Here is a 19,890-nt window from a genome sequence, read left to right on the forward strand (position 1 = left end):
AGGTAAGTAAATAAAGTTTCCGTTGGCATTTTTGAGAAAAACGTTTTACTGTGTTGCACACCAACACGTTTGCATCTTATCTGTTCTTGCTGTTATTCTCTATTTCTCTTACTTGCCATCTAAAATAACATACGAGACGAATAAACCAGTAAAACGGATAATAACAGTGGGAACAGCAACTTAAATACGAACATGGAAATATTTAGGTGTGCAAAACAGTATGCAACTCGCTGATATAGTTATTTATGCAACCGAGTGCTAAATACTTTTTTAGGCACTAGATGTGTAGATTTCCGAAAACTTATTTTTCCCGACTCAGGCGAGAAAATAGTCATTTATTCCCCTCGGTGAAAAAATAACTATTTCATAATGTGTGGTGTGACGATTAACCTAATTACCACTCTAAGACATGAGAAATTTTCTCCCGACTTGTTCGGACAGGGCAGAAAGTAGACATTTTCTAACCGAACCGTTACCATTGTTTTTGTTTCGAAGAATTGTGTAACAAAATAAAACTATCATTTTGTTGCACATTTCGTGAAGAAACACGGGTTATAATGCTTCGCACAATTAACTTAGCTTAATAAATATCATAGTTTATAGCCGTGAACTATTCTGATGATTTACATGATGAACGGACTGTGATGGACCATCCAAACTGATAAATCTTAAGGTGCTGAAGGTCTTTTCCACATGACACATGGAATCAACTAATTCGCAGTCATCTTCGGAAATATTTTTCTCTCTTTATTTAAAAGCTGTTATCAATTTCGATAATTTTTCCACTCAATACTTTTACGACTCATTGTTTTTATTATCAAAATTTCGTCAATAAAATCTTTAAAAGAAAATTGCGCACAATGACGAAAATGTCGTAAAACCAATCATCTTTATTAATAACATATTCATTAACTAGCATAATTTGATGGTATAGTGGACGATTTAAAATATTTTTGTTAATTTGTTTGTGTGAACAATGTTTCTATAAGAAAAATCATTTCGTTGTGTTTTATACTGCTGGTTGTGCTCACTCGTTATTTATTTATTAGATTTTTTATTTTTATTTAATTCATAAACATTGCACAGTCTATAATAATAACTGATGGGTGTTTCGATTCTCAAAATAATTTTACAAATTTCAAAAATATTGCGATCATCGGCGCCATTTCAAACCACACTAAAATTTGATGGTTTTCCTGAAAATTTACAAGAAAAAGAAAATTATTTTCAGTTTGATTATAACCTCCTGTTCAATATTTTAATGAAGAAAGTATAGACGTTGGCATCGTCCATCGCTGTAATGGAACATTATAATTGGCATATTATCAGAATTCGCTTTCGGTGTCCCGTCAAGAAACATTTCTGTTAGAAACTGACTGGTAAAAGCAACCATAAGTGACCATTAAATTGAACTAAATACGTGCCCGACAGAGAAAAAAACAAACTTACCTTCGTCACCACACGCTGCATTTGAATTCTGGATTCATTGGAGATCCCACCGGGCAGTTGTATTCTTTGGAAAAATCAACGGAATTCGACAATGTTCCGATAACTCGAAACCTCCCTGGACTGTGTACGGCTGTTTTCAATTTATTGCGTGTTGCTTCAGGTCTCGTTGCGCCACACCAAACTTGAGCGAAATTTAAAAAGAACAGTTGTGTGTGCGTTTCGTTTAGGCCCGGTAATGTTTCATATTTCAAACTCTCAGCATCCGAATGATGGGCCAACCATTTTTTGTAAGCTCGGAAAGCTTGTTTAATGCCACCGTTATCGGCGATATTTTCTCCTTGTGTATTTTCACCGTCCACCGGTATGCCCACTTCTGATACGGTGTAGTTTCCGTACTGATTGATCAAACAGCTGGCTCTCGAATGGAATTGTTCAACAGCATTGTCACTCCACCATCGTTCAAGATTTCCATCACGATCGAACAGTCGTCCTTTATCGTCAAAGCCATGTGTTAATTCATGTCCAATGACCACACCGATGCCGCCATAATTCAAGGACTTTGGAAAATGACGATGATAGAATGGAGGCTGTAAAATGCCAGCCGGGAACATGATCTGATTTTTATTCCGAGAATAGTAAGCATTGACGATGGCTGGTGCTGTGAACCATGTTGTTTTGTTAACAGGTTCTCCAAGTTTTGACTGTTCGGTTCGCGTCAGGTGTACTAGAACTGCCAGAGTATTTTCGAAATACTTATCTTTGTCGATCTCTAAATCTTTGTAAATTTTGTTCAGCTCTTCATGTGATAACAAAAAGTCTGGGTATCCGATTCGAAGTGACATTGCATTTAGTTTCTCCTCGGACAGGACTTTTGTCGGACCATCGATCCAGTCGGTTGAATTTATGATTTCTCGAAAAGATTGTTGCAATTCGTGTGTCATGTCCAATGTGTCCTTTTTACTGTTCTCGTCAAAATATTTCCGAACAAACATTGCACCGACTGCCATACCCATATTTGTGTTCAGCTGAAGAACGCAGTTTTTTCTACGAGGTGGTGACTGTTCCCTTCCGAATAGGGAGAAAAAAAACTTTTGCTTTGCTTCTTGGAACCGATCGTCCAAATTGTTGACTCTGTGTCGCACGAAACGCCAAAACAAATAGTTGGAAATGGTTCTTTGTTCGGTCACGGCGAATAATTTCACCATACTCTTCATGTAATCGACTGCAAATATTACAACATTCTGGTCCATTGTAATCGATTTCTCCAGAACTGTTTCCAGATAGTATACCCAATCGATTTCGGGCACTTCATTACACAATGTTTCAATGGACATTTTCTTGTACAGCAATGAAACGTTTGCTCGTTCTTCCGGTGACGATGTGATTCTAGCTAGTTCGGTTTCAAATTCAATTATTTCATTGGCCGTTTTTCTAGCATTTTCTAACGTAGAGCCGAGCAGATGAATAATCGTTGTCATGTATTCCCTATACGCTTCCAAGTACTTAGAATTGGCTTGTTGCAGGAAATAGTCTCTTGTGGGCAGACCGAGACTTGTCTGATCGAATTGAACTATATTTTCGTCCGAATTTTTAATGTCAGGTCCCACCCATTGTACCAAAAAAATGTCATTGTTATACAAACGCAACTTCGCCGTCAAGTTGAGCCAATTAAAATTATCCGACCTCCAGTCAGAATCCAACGCTGGCCACCCACCCAATGATTTAAGTAAATCCAATAACGGTGTAATGCCACGCTTCTCGAGAAGTTCATAGTTCATGCAGGATTCGTATAAATTTTTGGCTTTTATTTCCGCATCTGACAGCTTGACTGGCGTTCTATCGCGGTTCGTAATGTCCTTCTTGTATCTCAGTAACACTTTCTCAAGAACCGATCGTCTTTGGAGAATTTTCTTGCGCAGATCGGTTTCTCGTTGGCTGTTACCTAAAATGTTCGGTACGCTATCCAACGATTTTGGTGTTTTATCGTCAACCGATAGCGGTGAGTTTGTCGGAGCGAGTTTTCTTGAGTCAATGGATGTGAGCAACTCTTCGATAACATCATCTAAGCTTTCTCGCAATATTTCGAATGTATCGTAGGCCGCTTTATCTTTCGGAATCGGATTCAATTTCTCCCAATTGCCACATGAATATTGATAAAAATCATCACACGGATTAACACTTTGATCCATATATTGCAGCATAACGTCAGCCTGAGTTTTACGTATCTGATCGAATGTGCCCTCACCTTTCCAGAATGGTACTTGAGGAGAAACATAGGATTGCTTACTCTTTAGTGGTGCATGTGACCGTTGGCCATCCTTCTCACCATCAGCTGTTGATGTAGACTCGGCGGTCACGTTAAGTTCCCGTCTACCTCTTCGAAAACTGGAAATGTCGTCGATGACTTCATCATAGGAATAAGATCGTTCATTAACGGAAGTCTTACTTCTGTCTTTTCTTGCGTCAGAATTCTCACGGCAGTGCGGCGATAAAACTAGAGAATCTGATGGTATAAACGACGTACGAATATCCTTTAACACATCCCGATCCTCAATGTCCAACGTTGTGTCGGACATAGTGTATTTGATGGCCACACATTTTCGGTCATTATCCTCGAAATTATAACTTTCACCAGTGTACAGATCGTTGGACAGTGGATAATAATCGGTTCGGTATTGTTGTATGGTGCCGACCACTTCGAGATGGGTCAATAAAATAAAAATCAAAACAACTGGCAGCAATGTTACGGGCACAATAATAAACATTTTAATACATTTGGATCCTGCACACCATTGTAGACGTCCCGTTTGACGATTTATTCGCAACGCACACTTGAACTGACTCTTTTGTGAATCAGCATCGCTCCAATCGGTGCACGTCATCTAATTTCCAACTGAACCGTCGCGAATTCTTTTAATCATTTATCGAATTTAATCACACATTCGAAACCGAGTTAAGGGTGATCCTTTGTATAAAGTGTTCGTCCCTTGAAAATATTTCGTTTCAATATCGTTGGTGTATACTGTTCGTTCAGCGGTGCTCTTTTTTTTTCGCTCGTCCAAAACGTTCTTATAATTCAACTATAAATAAATTAACCTTGTCATACTAAACACATAATCGGTTTAAACGAGGAGGGAGTTGAAAAGAAAATATCAAAAATGCTTAAATAATTGACACACACAACACAACACTACTTAGACAAATTTGTACAGTTAAAACAATGAATTGTGTCTCTTCACTCGGCTTGGAAGAAGCAAAATCTTATAAACGTTGATCCGCGTGCACTTATCACAACTAAATTTTATTATGTTATCATCACTTCGTCGACTTTAGTTATATAGTAAAACCGTAAGTAAGTTGCGATGCTAAAAACAAGACTGACATAAATTTGAACTCGTTGAACCAATTTAAGTCAATTCACTGTGCTTTGCAGATTGATATGGTCCACAATAATAATTTCAGGCGATACATACATATAACATTATGGTATATGCGATGCAATGAGATGTTTTTTTTTCCTCCGTCGTCTTCGCTACTTCTCAATTATATGATAACTCCGACATCAATTAAATTTAAATATTTGTATCTATACATTGATTATATTCAACAATAGAAGATATGACGACGAATAAATTAATCATACAACGCAAAGTTGAGCATTAGTTAGTTAGTTGGTTGGTTGGATGTTGTCTGCCTCTGTATTTATCTATCTGGGTATGCTCGCACATAATATACCCATCTCTAACACAGCTAACTTGCATTATTGTTAATGGTAATTTTTTAAACAACGAATAATAAAATAAAAAAGAATCCATTCGCTGATATTAGATTTGTTGTGTACTAACATTTGAGTTTAAACGATTCTTAATTTAATCTTTTTAGACCCGTACGAAGCACTGGGGTCTTATAGGTTTACGCATACGTTTGTATCACGTCGAATTGGACTCCCTGAGTAAGGGGAAACCTATTGTGGTTGTCCATAGATGCCAAATCAGCGAAAAAAGTCCGTCTGTCCGTGGGTTCTCTAACTTAAGTAAAACGCTTCCGATTTTGAAAATTCTTTTTTTCCGTTTGGTAATGTCAAAAGACAGGCTAAGTTCGAAGATGTGTGATTTAAGATCAACCCCTCCCGTGCTGGGACCCAATAAGTGCTTTAAGGTTTTTCGAAGATATCTCCGGACATTTAAACGCTACACTTGTAAATGATACGTCAAAAAAAATATTTACCATACCAATCGACAAAAAAAAATTATGGAAATCGGATGACCGACTCGTGAGTTAGACCCCTTGGTGGTACAGGGCGCCAAACAGTTTTTGTTTGAAGGCCGGCCAAATTTGAACATATTTCGGCTTCTTTCGCTTTATTAGATAGGTATTGACTGTACCAATCAGGGAAAAAAAAAGCTTATGAAATTAGGTTTACCAGAGCGTGAGCTAGGTCTCTTAGAGAGAGATCTTATCCGGCTACTCGGCCGTACAGTGAACGTGGAGTATTTTGTCAATATCTAGAGTAAATTTTGACCGATTTTTTTTTGTTTAAAATGTATTAACGATTGTAAAGCGTCAGTGCTATTTCCGGTCTCCTAACAAAATGGCTGCCGACGGCCATATTGGATTTTAGTAAAATAGAAATATCTTGGGAAAAATGATACTTAGAGAGTTTCTGTTAACATAGACGTAATTGGTTATGTGTGTGGGGTGTTTCAGGCATTACATATATCGACATCTATATATAACTATATACAGCTATATTGAGCTATATACAGGCATGTAGAGCTATATAATAGCATATTCATCTGTGAAATGTTTATTTATGGGAAAATATAGCGGTATATAGCTGTTTATGAAATTTGACTTCGTACAGGGCTGTCGATATTGCCTCCGGCAATTTATTTATATTTGATAACAAGGCAAAGAGTGGATAATGTAAGTGATTTTAAAGGGCGAATAGCTTTTCAGTAGAGAAGAGTATGAAGTAAGAGAAATAAAGAGTTTCACACTTCACACTAGGCTTTTGATACGAATAGGTGTTTCGTACGGGTTTGCGTTAGCTATGTTTTCATTACAATTTATTACAATCACTAACGAACTAATGTAAATGCGAAACAATTCAATTCATCTTTTTTTTTCTTGCTTTTATTGAATGGAGAGACTCGGTATATAATGTATAAATATCTACTGTTTGCTAATTAATTAAGAACAATAAAAACGCAGAATTCTTTCGAGGCACTTGTATCAAATTATAAGAATGAATTATGTGCTGCACGATGTAGCATGTACATCAACAGATGTAGCAAAGAGATTGAGATTTTCCTTTTCATTTGCAATGCGTATTTATTTAGTGTCAACAGTATGATGACAACAAGAGAAGGATAACGAGAAAGGCGATTTTTTGTTTTTTTATTTGAAAATCAGTCAAAAACCCCTTGTAAGGGAAATGTGATGCAAGTTCCTTCGTACCACTTATTGTATTTTATTAAAAAAATTAAAAAAACATCAAGGAACATGTACTGAAAAACCCACTGTACGAGCCAGAAATAATTTTAGTCTTTAGCTTGCTTAAGCTCGGTCTCAAAAATGTCCGCATCTACTAGCTAAACGTGGTGTGACTGTGATAAAGACTGTCAGCTAGTGTAAGTGTCGTAAGAAGTGTCAGTGTCATAAGGAGTGTCAGAGTCATAAGGAGTGTCAGTGTCATAAGGAGTGTCAGTGTCATAAGAACTGTCAGTGTCATAAGGACTGTCAGTGTCATAAGGACTGTCAGTGTCATAAGGAGTGTCAGTGTCATAAGAAGTGTCAGTGTCGTAAGGAGTAAGTGTCATATGAAGTGTCAGTGTCATAAGGAGTGTCAGTGCGATAAGGGTTGTCAGTGCGATAAGTAGTGTCAAAAATAATGACAAGCTCTGGGTAATATGGTCCTTTATACAGTAAAATGCATGTTAAAAAAATTGAAGTACAAGATTTGAAATCAATAGATTAAAAATACTTTGTCATATACTTGCCGTCTGCAAGAGGTTAAAAGGGATTTTTAACAAATATCCGTCCTCTGTCTGTTTGATAAACATTTTGTCATGCTTTGGGGCCGAAAATGAGGGCAATTTTTTTTCTTACCTGTCTTGGACGATTGATTTATGGTACATTCGGCCGAGAAATTGTATAAAATCAATCGTCCAAGACACATACGTAAATAACTATTGTTTCATAAAAAATCTGAATGACAAAACTGAAAAAGATGTTGAAACACAAATTGCCCAAGGCTCTGAAAATCAAAAGACTCTGGACTGTTAGCAGCAGTATTTTTATCTGATCCACTTTTTTTTAAATCCTAATGATTTCAAATCTTTTATTTTCATTCTTCCTCGCTTAATTTTTGCATATGCAAAAATATTCCTGATTTTTAGTTGTTTCAACTTTCACGGTCAGCGTTTAATAATTTAAACTGGGATCTGTAGCAAAATGACAGGATAAATATAGAAAAGTGTTGATTGTCTTCCACAATTTCTTATATTTGCACAAAATGAGCCATCATGGTATCATGGTAAAAAAATATTTAAAAAAGATCTCTGCTAAAAATATGTCAGTAAATTATATGTGCCCTGTTACAGTCTTTCGCAGTCTTCGACAATTTTGTCGTACATTTTCTTTTGTAGTTAAACTTGCGTCACGCCCATTATGGTAATGCGCAGAAAATAAACTTACGATCCTCTTCTTATTAAGAAGTATTAATCATACGAGAAATTTACAGAATTTACGTTTTTGACCATACATCATTGTAAGATGTTAGTGTAATTTTCCGTCATCCAATAACAGCCTAATGAAATAAACGTAAATTGCCTTGTACAGTCATATTAAAATAGAGAAGCTGATTATGTGTTACAATATCTCAAAAATTTCATCGAACAGTACCAGTAAAGTGCGTTTTTGTGTCGTTACTGCTATTTCATAGTATTCCCTGAAGTATTCTTCTCATACAATTGAAAGTCATGCACGCAATTTCCCCAGTAAATTCCAATCAAAATGTATTACGTAAATCGCATTTACTAGTGTGGACAGTCATTTTATCGGTAACATTCACAAACAATTTCAATTCAATTTATTTATTTACATTATGTTTCTCTATTATTTGTTACTGCTTCATACTGTCATTATAGTGAGTTGCGCAAGTATGATGAATTTTGTTGGCTTAACCAGGGCCAAAATCTTTTACATGAAATTCGAACGTGGTAAAATTGATGAAATCTTTTACGTGAGTTCTTCCAATAAGGGTCACCTGATTCATTACCTGCCCTACGTGGTGATACTAAACAATTGGAGAAAAGTCAAAGCCAACACAGACTCCATACGTAATACGACTGTAAAATACGGTCATTTTGCTTAACAAAAGAATAAATAGATTTTGATGCACTGTCTTTACAACGAACGATACATAACAATCAGGCAGCTGTAGGTAATAACATAGCCTTTAAATTCTCTAAGGTTTCCTAGTTTGAACTGATTATTTTACGCTTTGGCAACGGACCATCAGAGGATCTATGAATAAGTGTAAATGGTTTGTGATGTGCTTGAGGACATGTAATTGAAATAAAAAATTGGTGTAAATGGGGAACCTGAATCTTCACCTTGCTGTGGTGAGTGCACTGTTGTTGTTTTTCTATAACATCTGGCCGGACATACCAACGAGATTCGTTTTGGAGAAAAAAATCAAAAGTAAGCGAGTCCACAGTCCGTACCATTTAATTCACATAGCTGGTTGTTATTATATCGTCGTGACGGCGAGTCCACCGACACCAAGTATCGATCTGTGTACTAGGTCGATTTTATTTAAAGTGAAGACTCGAAAAACTCTTCTACAAATTGCTTTATTCGACACTTCAAACACCGTTGATTAATATCGATTTAATAAAATTTCTTATTTTTATTTCAACAAACCTCTTCATATTCATGTTAGCCGAAAAAACTGACACTTGCGCATAGCTTATTACAGACTACGGTAAGCATGTGAAAACTATGCTTTCTACAGAATTCCAAGCACGATTTCACAAGATGAAAGTACGTCGATTTTTTTCTGTGTGGCGTATTGCATATTTATAGTACATTTTCTACCTTGGTATATATTTCGAGAATAACTTCGTATGTACAATTGTATATAACGAGCGCCAGCGAGTGTATATACAATTGTACATAAGAAGTGATTCGAGAAATATACACCAAGGTAGAACAATGTTTTATCTCCTGCAAGCTGATATTTCAGACATTAGCGAAATAACCACAAAAATTTGGATTTAAAATTAACTAATTAAGCATGTTGTTTTAAAACGCATTCACAACAAAAAAAAACATCATACAGAGAATCCTTTATTTACTTACTCACACACATATACTATCCACCTCAACATTTCGTTCAAATCACATCATTCCGACTACTCTGATTATTTGATCGATGTAAAAGTAACTAACGAACCACTACCGACACCAATTGCATCTCGTTATGTGATTTGTTGGCGTAGTGGTCAGCATGTTTGGTTGATATGCTGCTGGTCCCGTGTTCGCTTCCGAATTTTTCAAATATGTATGTAGATGGAAAGTAAATTTACCCTAGGTGAGTTATGTGTGAATTATCCAATCGTATAGGCTGTGGTTATGTATGTGTTTGTGTTTATATGCAGAAACGCGTAATGTATGAAATATCAGCTTGCAGGAGATAAACATTTTTTTTAGTTATTTCTGTGAAGGCAAGCATTATCGTGAGATCCAAAGGACCTATGCGTTAGATAGCGTTAGCACTTGATTGCACATATGCAGCGTTTCTTCATACAACCGTTTTGAAACGATTTCGCTGTAAAATACTTTCGATTTCGAATGTTTTTTGTTTGTCATCAAATATCCATTCAGTGGATTCTTTCGCTCGTTATTCACATTTTTCGTTGCACAGTAAATTATGTTACCAACAGTCTAAAAACAAATAAATGAAATAATTTTAGTACAGCCACAACTCTACCGCAGTCTTGACTAATTACTAATTAACTTACTTCTTCAGACGATTTCATCATGTAATACATCGATGGATGATTGAATACGTAATCGTGCCATTTCATTCTGTAACCCTTAAACATTTCAGTGAATTCCTCATCCGGACATGTTACATGTACATCGTAGCCCCTTCGATACAGTTCGCCGGCAAAATATAAAATCGCCAATTTGGAATTGCGATAATAGCTTTTCGGTGACACCGGATGTGGTTCGACGCATTTGCCAAAGTTATTGAAATCAATCGTACCTTTATGATGGGATCGCGACGAAACTAGGACGATTTTGGTTGCATTCTCTTCGATATAGTCTCGCAGCAACTGAATCAGAATGAAATGGCCGAGGTAGTTGGTGGCAAAATTTATTTCGACATTTTCTTTGGAATATTCGTTTCCTTCCACTCTTACGGCTGCATTGTTGATAATACCGTGCATATCTACCGTTTCAGGGAAAAGTTTTCAATTAGGGTTGCAGAAATCGTTAAACAAACGCTCAAAAGTACCTGGGTACGTTTGTTTTATGATCGTTGCAAAATTTACAATCGAATCGAATGAAGTCAAATCTAGAGGGACAAAATTCTGCAAATACACCCACATCAATATAGACACTTTCATAAAGTCGTACAAAATTGTAAAGAAAATTCTATTTACCAAACTTCCGGTGGCTGTTTTCAGTCGAAGTTTTGATATAGCCTGGTAAGCCTTCTCAGAATCTCTGCAAGCCATTATAACAGTAGCATGTCTTTCTACCAAAGTTTCGGTTATTGCGTAACCGAATCCTCTGTTGGCACCAGTTACGATAAATGTTTTACCGATTAACGATTTACTTTCTTTTTTAAACAAAACTTCCTCTTCTTCTCCATTCATTGTTTAACGACTTCAACGACTCAATCAAGAAAAATAAAGTTGAAAACGAAAACCTTTGTCAGATACAAAAAATAAAATAAAAATAAATGCCACAACGACGCGGATCAAACTGTTTTCAACATTTGTAACACCGACAAAAACATATAACACACTTTGACTGTTTTTGTTGTTTTAAAGGGTGCCGTTTTCCTATTGAACTTGACTGACTTCATTCATTTTATGTTGTGCCTATCAGTTGCTATGATAAAGAGTTATGCTCATTCCATATGACTTCAATAACCCCGATTTCAGCGACTAGACGACGATATATTTGTTCTACTTGATAGTTGGTGACGAAAACCATTCCTTTTATCGAATGATTTTTTTGCGATGTCTTATCAGCTAAAGCTTTTTTATTAAATACAAATGATAAAATGACTTTATGGTATCGAGATTACGATAATATTAAATGATTCACATTCGTTGACAAAAGTGGACGTCGAAAAACACAACAAAAGTTTTCCACCGCTCTTGCATTACCTACCTACACGGAATGCTAATCTGAATGAGGAGCACCAGATATCATCGAAATTATTACTTAAGCGAGTTTTTAATCGCAAATTATGCAGAGAAATTGAGTGCAAAATTTCCGGTTTAGATTGTTTTCAAAAAAATTACAATTAATAAAAATTGTCGGTTCGCTTACACAAAAAAAACGGAATTTCGTTTCCTGAAAAAAAAATATTTTCGTCTCAAGACAAAATCGAATGGAAATTTATTTTTGAATTATTCTTCTAGTTAAGTAATCTTGACATCCGAACACCGCGCGTATGTGATAATATACTTTATCTGTCTAGAACGATAATCTCGAGCTTATCCCTCTAGCGAGTTTTTGTTTATCTCGGTATATCTGTTCTCGACAGATAAAATATGATATGCACCTATTGCCAGACTGTTATTTTGACGTGTAGGCATTATGACCCACGCCTTCGGCTAGGGCAATAATGTCCTACACGTCAAAATACCAATCTTGGCAACAGGTGCATAATATATATTATCTGTCTAGAACGATAATCTCGAGCTTATCCCTCTAGCGAGTTTTTGTTTATCTCGGTATATCTGTTCTCGACAGATAAAATATGATATGCACCTATTGCCAGACTGTTATTTTGACGTGTAGGCATTATGACCCACGCCTTCGGCTAGGGCAATAATGTCCTACACGTCAAAATACCAATCTTGGCAACAGGTGCATAATATATATTATCGCATACGCGGTGTGATTCCCCGAAAAAATTATTCATCTAGGATATATAAACAAACATTATACTTCTGTAAATTGTCGAAGTGTCATTCGCACATCTTGTTGTCTCGTTTTCGCTTATGCGATAAAAAAGAATATGCACGTATGGCAAGCCGTCTCGGCAATCCTCGACCGCCTTGTCATACGTGCATAATATTTATTACGTGCTACATGAGTCGAAAACCGTACTTTTCATGTTTCAAGCACTACTTTCGACGCATGTAAAATCCATTACATAACTCGGGATAAAAATGAAAGGTCTCGTTTTAGTGTGTCAATAAAATTCACTTGAAAACTATACTTTTCATCTTTTTATCCCTAGTTATGTAATAGTATATTAATGTACAAGGGAAGGAATTTGATATTTGGTATACACACTAAGGCACTCGGATACTTTTACTTATTGTGATACGAAATATGAAATTATTTCCCGAGTGTAGTATGACGTTTTCCTTTACGAAGGAGGGAAAAACTTTTCCCTTGGGACGGAAAGTCCATTTTCCCTCTCTAATGAAGGAAAAGATTTTTATTATTTTACGTTTCAATGGAGCAATTTCTGAGTAAGAAGGATTCTTTTGAAAAACAGCCTACCGAAATCGGGCGTGTTTTCTAGTGGAACTTTTTATAGGTACCTAGAAAGGACTTCGGCCCTAGAAGCCAAAACCACTCTCAAAAAAATTCTTCGAAGCTTTTATGGCTGGTGAAAGGTGATCGAAAGCCGAAAATTTGCACTTTTCTTACCAAAATTTCTCCAGGTACACAAGCCGTACAGGGTCTTGTGGGGTGTCATTAGAAAGGTAATCACATGTACTATTGAGCCGAATAGAGACTCATTGGTTATAAAATTAATCCACACTGAAATATGTGCAGTTGAAGTTTTCAACAGAAAACTTGCACTTTTCTTACCAATATTTCTCTAGTTACACGAGCCGTACATGGTGGTGTGGGGTATCATTTGAAAGGTAATTTTATGTGCTTTTGGGCCAAATAGGGTCTTATGAGGTTCGGATGCATATGCGATGAAATATGGGCACTTAAACATTTCAACTCCTCATATTTCAGCGCATATGCATCCAAACCCCATAAGACCCTATTTGGCCCAAAAGCACATAAAATTACCTTTCAAATGATACCCCACACCACCATGTACGGCTCGTGTAACTGGAGAAATATTGGTAAGAAAAGTGCAAGTTTTCGGTTGAAAACTTCAACTGCACATATTTCAGTGTGGATTAATTTTAAAACCAATGAGTCTCTATTCGGCTCAATAGTACATGTGATTACCTTTCTAATCACACCCCACAAGACCATGGACGGCTCATGTACCCGGAGAAATTTTGGTAAGAAAAGTGCAAGTTTTCGTTTTTTGATCACCTTTCACCAGTCACAAAAACTTCGAAGAATTTTTTTGAAAGTGGTTTTGGGTTCTAGGGTCGAAGTCCTTTCGATTAGATTAGATTAAGTGGGTGGAGATAATGGGAGACCCAAAATTTCCTGCACCTTGGCCGCCAATGGGCCTGTTGTGCGTGCCCACAGCATGTTAAATTCTATTCACTTGGTTCATATAGTTAAGTATACACTTAGGGTGGAAGAGCTTTATATGATCACTGATCATAGCTCAGAGTGTAAGCGCCAAGACATTTGGCTCTGGCGATAATATATGCGGGACATTTGCACAGGAAGTGTTCAGCCGTCTCGATGTCGCCGCATTGGTTGCAGGATGCACTATCTGTGAGACCCATAGTAAACAGATGGCTGTTAAGGCTACAATGCCCTGAAAGGACGTCAGTAAGGCGTTTTAGATCCTTTCTGGATAATGAGAGAAAGACTCTTGAGCGAGCCTCGCTTATCTCTAAACAAGCTTTGGCTTGTCTGGCAAAGTTAATGCTTTTCCAATGCTTTGAAAAAGTGCTGGCTTTCCAGCACTTAACAACGCTTTGTAACACGGAAGCAGACACTCCAATAGCCAGGACCGGATAGAGGTGTATTAGAAGCTTCCCTGGCCAGTTGATCTGCCAGTTCATTTCCGGGATGCCCGCTGTGGCCCGGTATCCAAGTAAGTATGACTTGACATTGTCTAGCTAATAGTTCTAAGACGTCCCTGCACTGAAGGGCTAGGGAAGAAGAATACTTATAGCTATCAAGAGCTTTAAGAGCCGATTGGCTGTCAGTACAGATCAGAATGGTGCTTCCACGAATATTTTTATCTAATATCTCTGTGCAGCAACTCAAAATGCCCGTTAGTTCAGTTTGGAAAACTGTAATCCAGCGACCTAATGGTACCGATTTCACCCAATCAAATTGGGGACAACAATAACCAGATCCTGATCCGTCACCTTTACTCGAGCCATCTGTATACCATTCAATTACTGAACCCGATGAGTTAACAGTACCTGGGGTCCAGTCACTTCTAGCTGGAAAATTAATCTTGTAAGATTTTTCGAATCTGAACGCAGGAGGGATTAGGTCGAAAGGCATTTCTAGTTCAGGTGATTCTTCTAGCATGATTTTCCAGATCCTTGCGTGACCGAAATCTGACTTCAATAAGGAATTAGACATATTAAACCTGAGCGCAGTAGACCTGGCGACGGATTCTATATGAATGTGCAGGGGAGGAATGTTAAGAAGCGCTTCTAGAGCTGCCGTGGGGGTTGACCGCATTGCCCCGGTAACTCCTACCAAAGCCAAACGCTGTAGTTTGCTCAACTGATTTTGAACAGTGATAAGTTTACAGCGCTGCCACCAGACTATGGCAGCGTAGCAAAGCCTAGGCCTAACGATTGCAGTGGAGATCCAAAGTCTGATTTTCGGAGTAGGACCGTGAGATAGCCCAAAGACTCTATTACAGTGCCAAATCGTTCCCACTGCCTTTTTGATGGCAGTGTCCAGAAATAGGGAGAAAGTTAACTTAGAGTCCAGTGGCAGACCTAAATACTTCACCGAGTTCGATAGGGGGATACGTTTTCCGAAGAAAATAGGAGATCTAAAGCCCAGAATTTTTCTTTTCTTGGTAAAAAGAATTAATTTTGTCTTCGAAGGGTTAGCCGTCTGTTCTTGAGAGAAACACCAGTTTTCCACCAGCGTAAGTGCAGACTGCATTAGATCACAAAGTGTCGAAGTAAAGAGACCTACGATGATGATCGATAAATCGTCGGCAAATGCTTGAGAGTAAAATCCCGATCCGTTGAGAAGTTTTAATAAGCTGTCCTTGATCAGACAGTAGATTAATGGGGGAAGGATACCACCCTGAGGACAACCTTTATTCACATAGACGCTCACTTTGATTCTACCCAGGTATGAGCTGACAATGCGAGAGTGGAGCATCGTGATTATCCATCCAATAATCGTTTCGCAGATGCCGTGTTCTCTACAAGATTGAGCAATAGCTCTGAATATTATATTATTAAATGCTCCATCTATGTCGATAAAGCACCCTAGCGCCTCCTCGCATTGACTGAAGGCTTTCTCGATTCTATAAATTAGGTTATGCAAAGCTAGCTCAGCAGACTTTCTCGGCTGATAGGCGAATTGAAGCTTATGAATGCTACAAACATCGCTACTAATGACAGCATCTCGAAGATAGCGATCGATTAATTTTTCTAATGTTTTTAGTATGAAGGATGTTAGACTAATAGGTCTGAAGGATTCTGCAATTTGGTAAGTGAATTTTCCTATTTTTGGCATAAATACCACTCTAACCCCCCTCCATAACTGAGGAATGTGCTGTAGGATTAGACTGGCATTAGACTGGAGTTCGAAAAGGTGATCAATGATGAAATCTAAAGAGTTTTGCAAGATTGCAGGAAAAATACTGTCTTCACCAGCTGATTTGAAAGGTGAGAAAGAATGAACTGCCCAATTTATTCTTTCTCGAGAGACGATATCACGCGTAAGATTGCTGTCACCCCTACCTGATGGAAGGTTAAACAAGTCATTTACCGGTAGTACTCTGTCCTCCGAAGAGACACTTCCTGGAAAGTGGAATTGGAGAAGGTGCTGCAGTGAGGATTCTGGAGAGTTGGTAAATTCACCAGATGGTAGTTTCAGTGAGCCAATGGCACAAATCGGGTCTTTTGAAAGGGATTTAAGAAGTTTGGATGTCCCTGAAATAGATGTGGTTGAATTAATCAACTGCTGATTTGAGGTTCTTTTACTGCTACGAAGCGCTTTACTGTAAATTTTTTGAGCTTTTATCCGAAGGCCAATGAGTAATGGATCCTTAGATTTAGCTGCATTAAAAGCTTTCCGAACGCTTTTCCTTAGTTTCTTTAGCTCTGTATTAAAGAATGCCCCAGAGCGACCAGCTTTGAAACATTGAAGGGGACAACTTTGATGGTAACATTTCAGAAGGTCATTTGTCAGGCGTTCTGCTGCCGAGTCAAACTCCTGTATGGAGAAGTCGAAGTCCTTTCTAGGCACATATAAAAAAGTCCACTGGAAAATGCGTCCGATTTCGGTAGGCTGTTTTTCAAAAGAATCCCTCTAAACTAAACTCAAGGAAAGTTTTACTTTTTGCTTGTTTTCTTCGTTTCAAACACATTCCATCACACAATAGTTACGTCTTTGTTTTCATTACACTTCTTTCATTCCACATATATTGAGTGTCTGCAACGACTAACTTAAAGTTTTTCCTATGGAAGTAATAGACAATGATATGTGGAACGAGTTAACCAGATAAATAAGCACGTAATAGTGTTTGAGTTAAGTTTCTATAGCATCTTTACGTGTAAAGGATTTTTACCAACCTCTGCTCGTAAGTAAAATGTAGGTCCCTTTTGAAAGTGAAAATGTTGAAGTAGTTATTGTCAGTATGACATTATTGGATAGAATGATGCGATGTTTATGCTTCTTAGATTAAAATTACAAATTTAAAAGCGATCCATCCTAATAGGGTACCCTAGTAGAATACCGCGTCTTGTTATGGAAATACCGAAGATGATTCAAGGGTTAAGGTACAATTTAAACGTTTTTTAAGTCTTCTAAAACATTCCATAAATTGATTAGAGTCATTAACGGAGATATATAGAAGATCTCTGAATACTCTGAAATCATAACTGCTTTCCTCTACATTAACTGGACATAGATTACTTCCACGGCTGTAAGCTTACTTTCAGTACAGTGTACTGATTGCTCTTAGTGAAATTTCTAGATATCCAGACCAAAGGATTTTGGGTATAGGATATCGAAGATACGACTGCCGTCAATTGGTATTTTAACGATGTTTAGATAATGCACGTAGGGCAAATACCATATGAATTATGGACATTCACTTTTATTCAGTCAAAACACGACGTCTTTTTCAAATTTTTAAATTCGGTAGCATCCTTCGGTCTGTAGTCAGAGTGGCGATGGTAAATAACAAATCGCAATAACCATAATAGCTGCTATGCGATAACTTTTTTTTTGTTTATTTTTATTTTATACACAATGAAGATAGTGTAGTCGATTCTACTGTCTGAATAATTGAGTAAATATATAGAATGGATCCACAAAACTGTAAAAACTGTAGGTGATGATGCGTTGTAAAAATTCGTAGAAATAGAAAAATTGCAACAACAACAAAAATTCGTAGATAAATTAGCTATAATATTTGATTTTTAGTTGGCGATTCGCGCGCAGAACCGATTTCCCGCTGATAATCCGTTAAAGAGGTCATAGATAAATTCAAAAATGTATACTATTGGTTTAAATTAATTTGCGCTCTGTACGAATAGCCCGCTGATTTTTTGCTGTGAGACTAAATAAATATATCGGAGATTGGTTTCGCACGCCATATAAATCATGATTTTTACCAGATTGGTTTTATAGGTGCAGATAATGTGCGAGTGGGATTTTAAAAAATTTGAAACAATTTGCTTGAATTTATGTATACTTATCCTGCTACAGACGGCAATCATATGACAAGTATTATTATTGAATCTATTACTTTCATCGATCAAATCATTTTTAATAGGTTGATGTTAAATCTTGTACTTCAATTGTTTTAACATCCCTTGGACTATTGGTCCTCCAATTACCCAGAGCTTGTCATTATTTTTGTCGTAGTTATCGATAACAGATGAATATCCGTATGTTACAGGTTATTGAGGTTTTGGTTTAAAAAAAAAAATATAAAGAAGTTGATTGTTTGGATTAATTGATTGACTAATCTTATCAGAGCAATATATTGATCTACTCACAAGAAGCTGTTCACAAAAGACGTCACGTTATTTTATTTTTCGTCACCTCTAACCCTCGTCTTACGCTAATCGTGAATATTAGCCCGTACATCCCGAAAATCCCTTCTGCCATAAACGACTAACGTCATTTGTGAACCAAAATCTTTTTTTTTTGTTTCTTGGTCTTATGCAGCAACCAACGTTTACAAGACTACGAAATTAAGAAATAGTTATTTACATGCTACTTGCGTTGAGCACCGTACTTTTCTTGTTTCAAGCAATACTTTCGACGCCGTCGTCAGCATGTAAAATCCATTACAAATCGCGAGAGAAAAATGAAAAGTCTCGTTCGAGTGTGTTTATTTACGTCGGATATGCATCAACAAAATTCACACTAAAATTCTATTTTTCATCTTTTATCCATAGTCATGCAAAATACTATTACATAACAAGGAGCAAAAAGGTGAAAACTATCATGTGAATTTTGTTGATCTGAGGAGAAGCCAAGGTCAATCAACACACGAACACAAGACTTTTCAACTTATATCTCGAGTCATGTAATGGATTTTATCACATACGCGCGATGTTCGGATGTCAAAATTACTTATCTAGAAGTTTAATTCAAAAATTACACTTCAGGTCTATGTTGTTGTCTCGTTTTCGCTTATGTGATAAAATAGAATAAAATAGAAAATAGTCGGCAAGCCTCAACTTCTTCGTGACAAGTGTGTAATATATATTACATGTTTTTGTTTTCCCTAGGGTCGGGATAAAAGTGAAAAGTCTCGTTTTCGTGTGTTTATTGACCTCGGCTTCGCATTGGATCAACAAAATTCACACGAAAACTCTTCTTTTCAACTTTTTATCCTTTGTAATAACTATTAAATGCATTCGAAACCTATACTAATTTTCTTGTTTTCCCCAAGTGTATAATAAGTCACTTTCGACCACAGAAAAAACAAAAGTAAGTAAAAGATCTTGGAAACAACACTGGAAAGAAACAAAAACGGCAATGTCATTTGTGGACAGTCTCTAAACATGTTTTAACTAACTATTAAAGTCATTCAATTAATTGGCCGTGCCAAGAAGGTTCTGACTAATCGGACAC

At 36.9% G+C, this 19,890-nt stretch overlaps 2 protein-coding genes across 2 annotated transcripts; both read right to left on the reverse strand.

The window, feature by feature from the left end:
• Positions 1–866: 866 nt before the first annotated feature.
• On the reverse strand, positions 867–4,938 carry LOC119070569 (neprilysin-4-like). Its single transcript, XM_037174974.1, has 2 exons — positions 1,450–4,938; positions 867–1,196 (listed from the first exon to the last, which is right to left on the reverse strand). Exon 1 carries the CDS (start codon positions 4,329–4,331, stop codon positions 1,455–1,457), a length of 2,877 nt encoding a protein of 958 aa, XP_037030869.1. The 5' UTR covers positions 4,332–4,938; the 3' UTR covers positions 867–1,196; positions 1,450–1,454.
• A 5,229-nt stretch (positions 4,939–10,167) lies between these two features.
• LOC119070570 (retinol dehydrogenase 13-like) lies at positions 10,168–11,534 on the reverse strand. Its single transcript, XM_037174976.1, has 4 exons — positions 11,127–11,534; positions 10,979–11,054; positions 10,479–10,912; positions 10,168–10,401 (listed from the first exon to the last, which is right to left on the reverse strand). The coding sequence occupies exons 1-4, from the start codon at positions 11,340–11,342 to the stop codon at positions 10,210–10,212; spliced, it is 918 nt and encodes a 305-aa protein (XP_037030871.1). The 5' UTR covers positions 11,343–11,534; the 3' UTR covers positions 10,168–10,209.
• Positions 11,535–19,890: the final 8,356 nt, after the last annotated feature.

This window comes from Bradysia coprophila (genome assembly GCF_014529535.1).
Source record: "Bradysia coprophila strain Holo2 chromosome X unlocalized genomic scaffold, BU_Bcop_v1 contig_98, whole genome shotgun sequence".
In the NCBI taxonomy this organism is placed as follows: Eukaryota; Metazoa; Arthropoda; class Insecta; order Diptera; family Sciaridae; genus Bradysia; species Bradysia coprophila.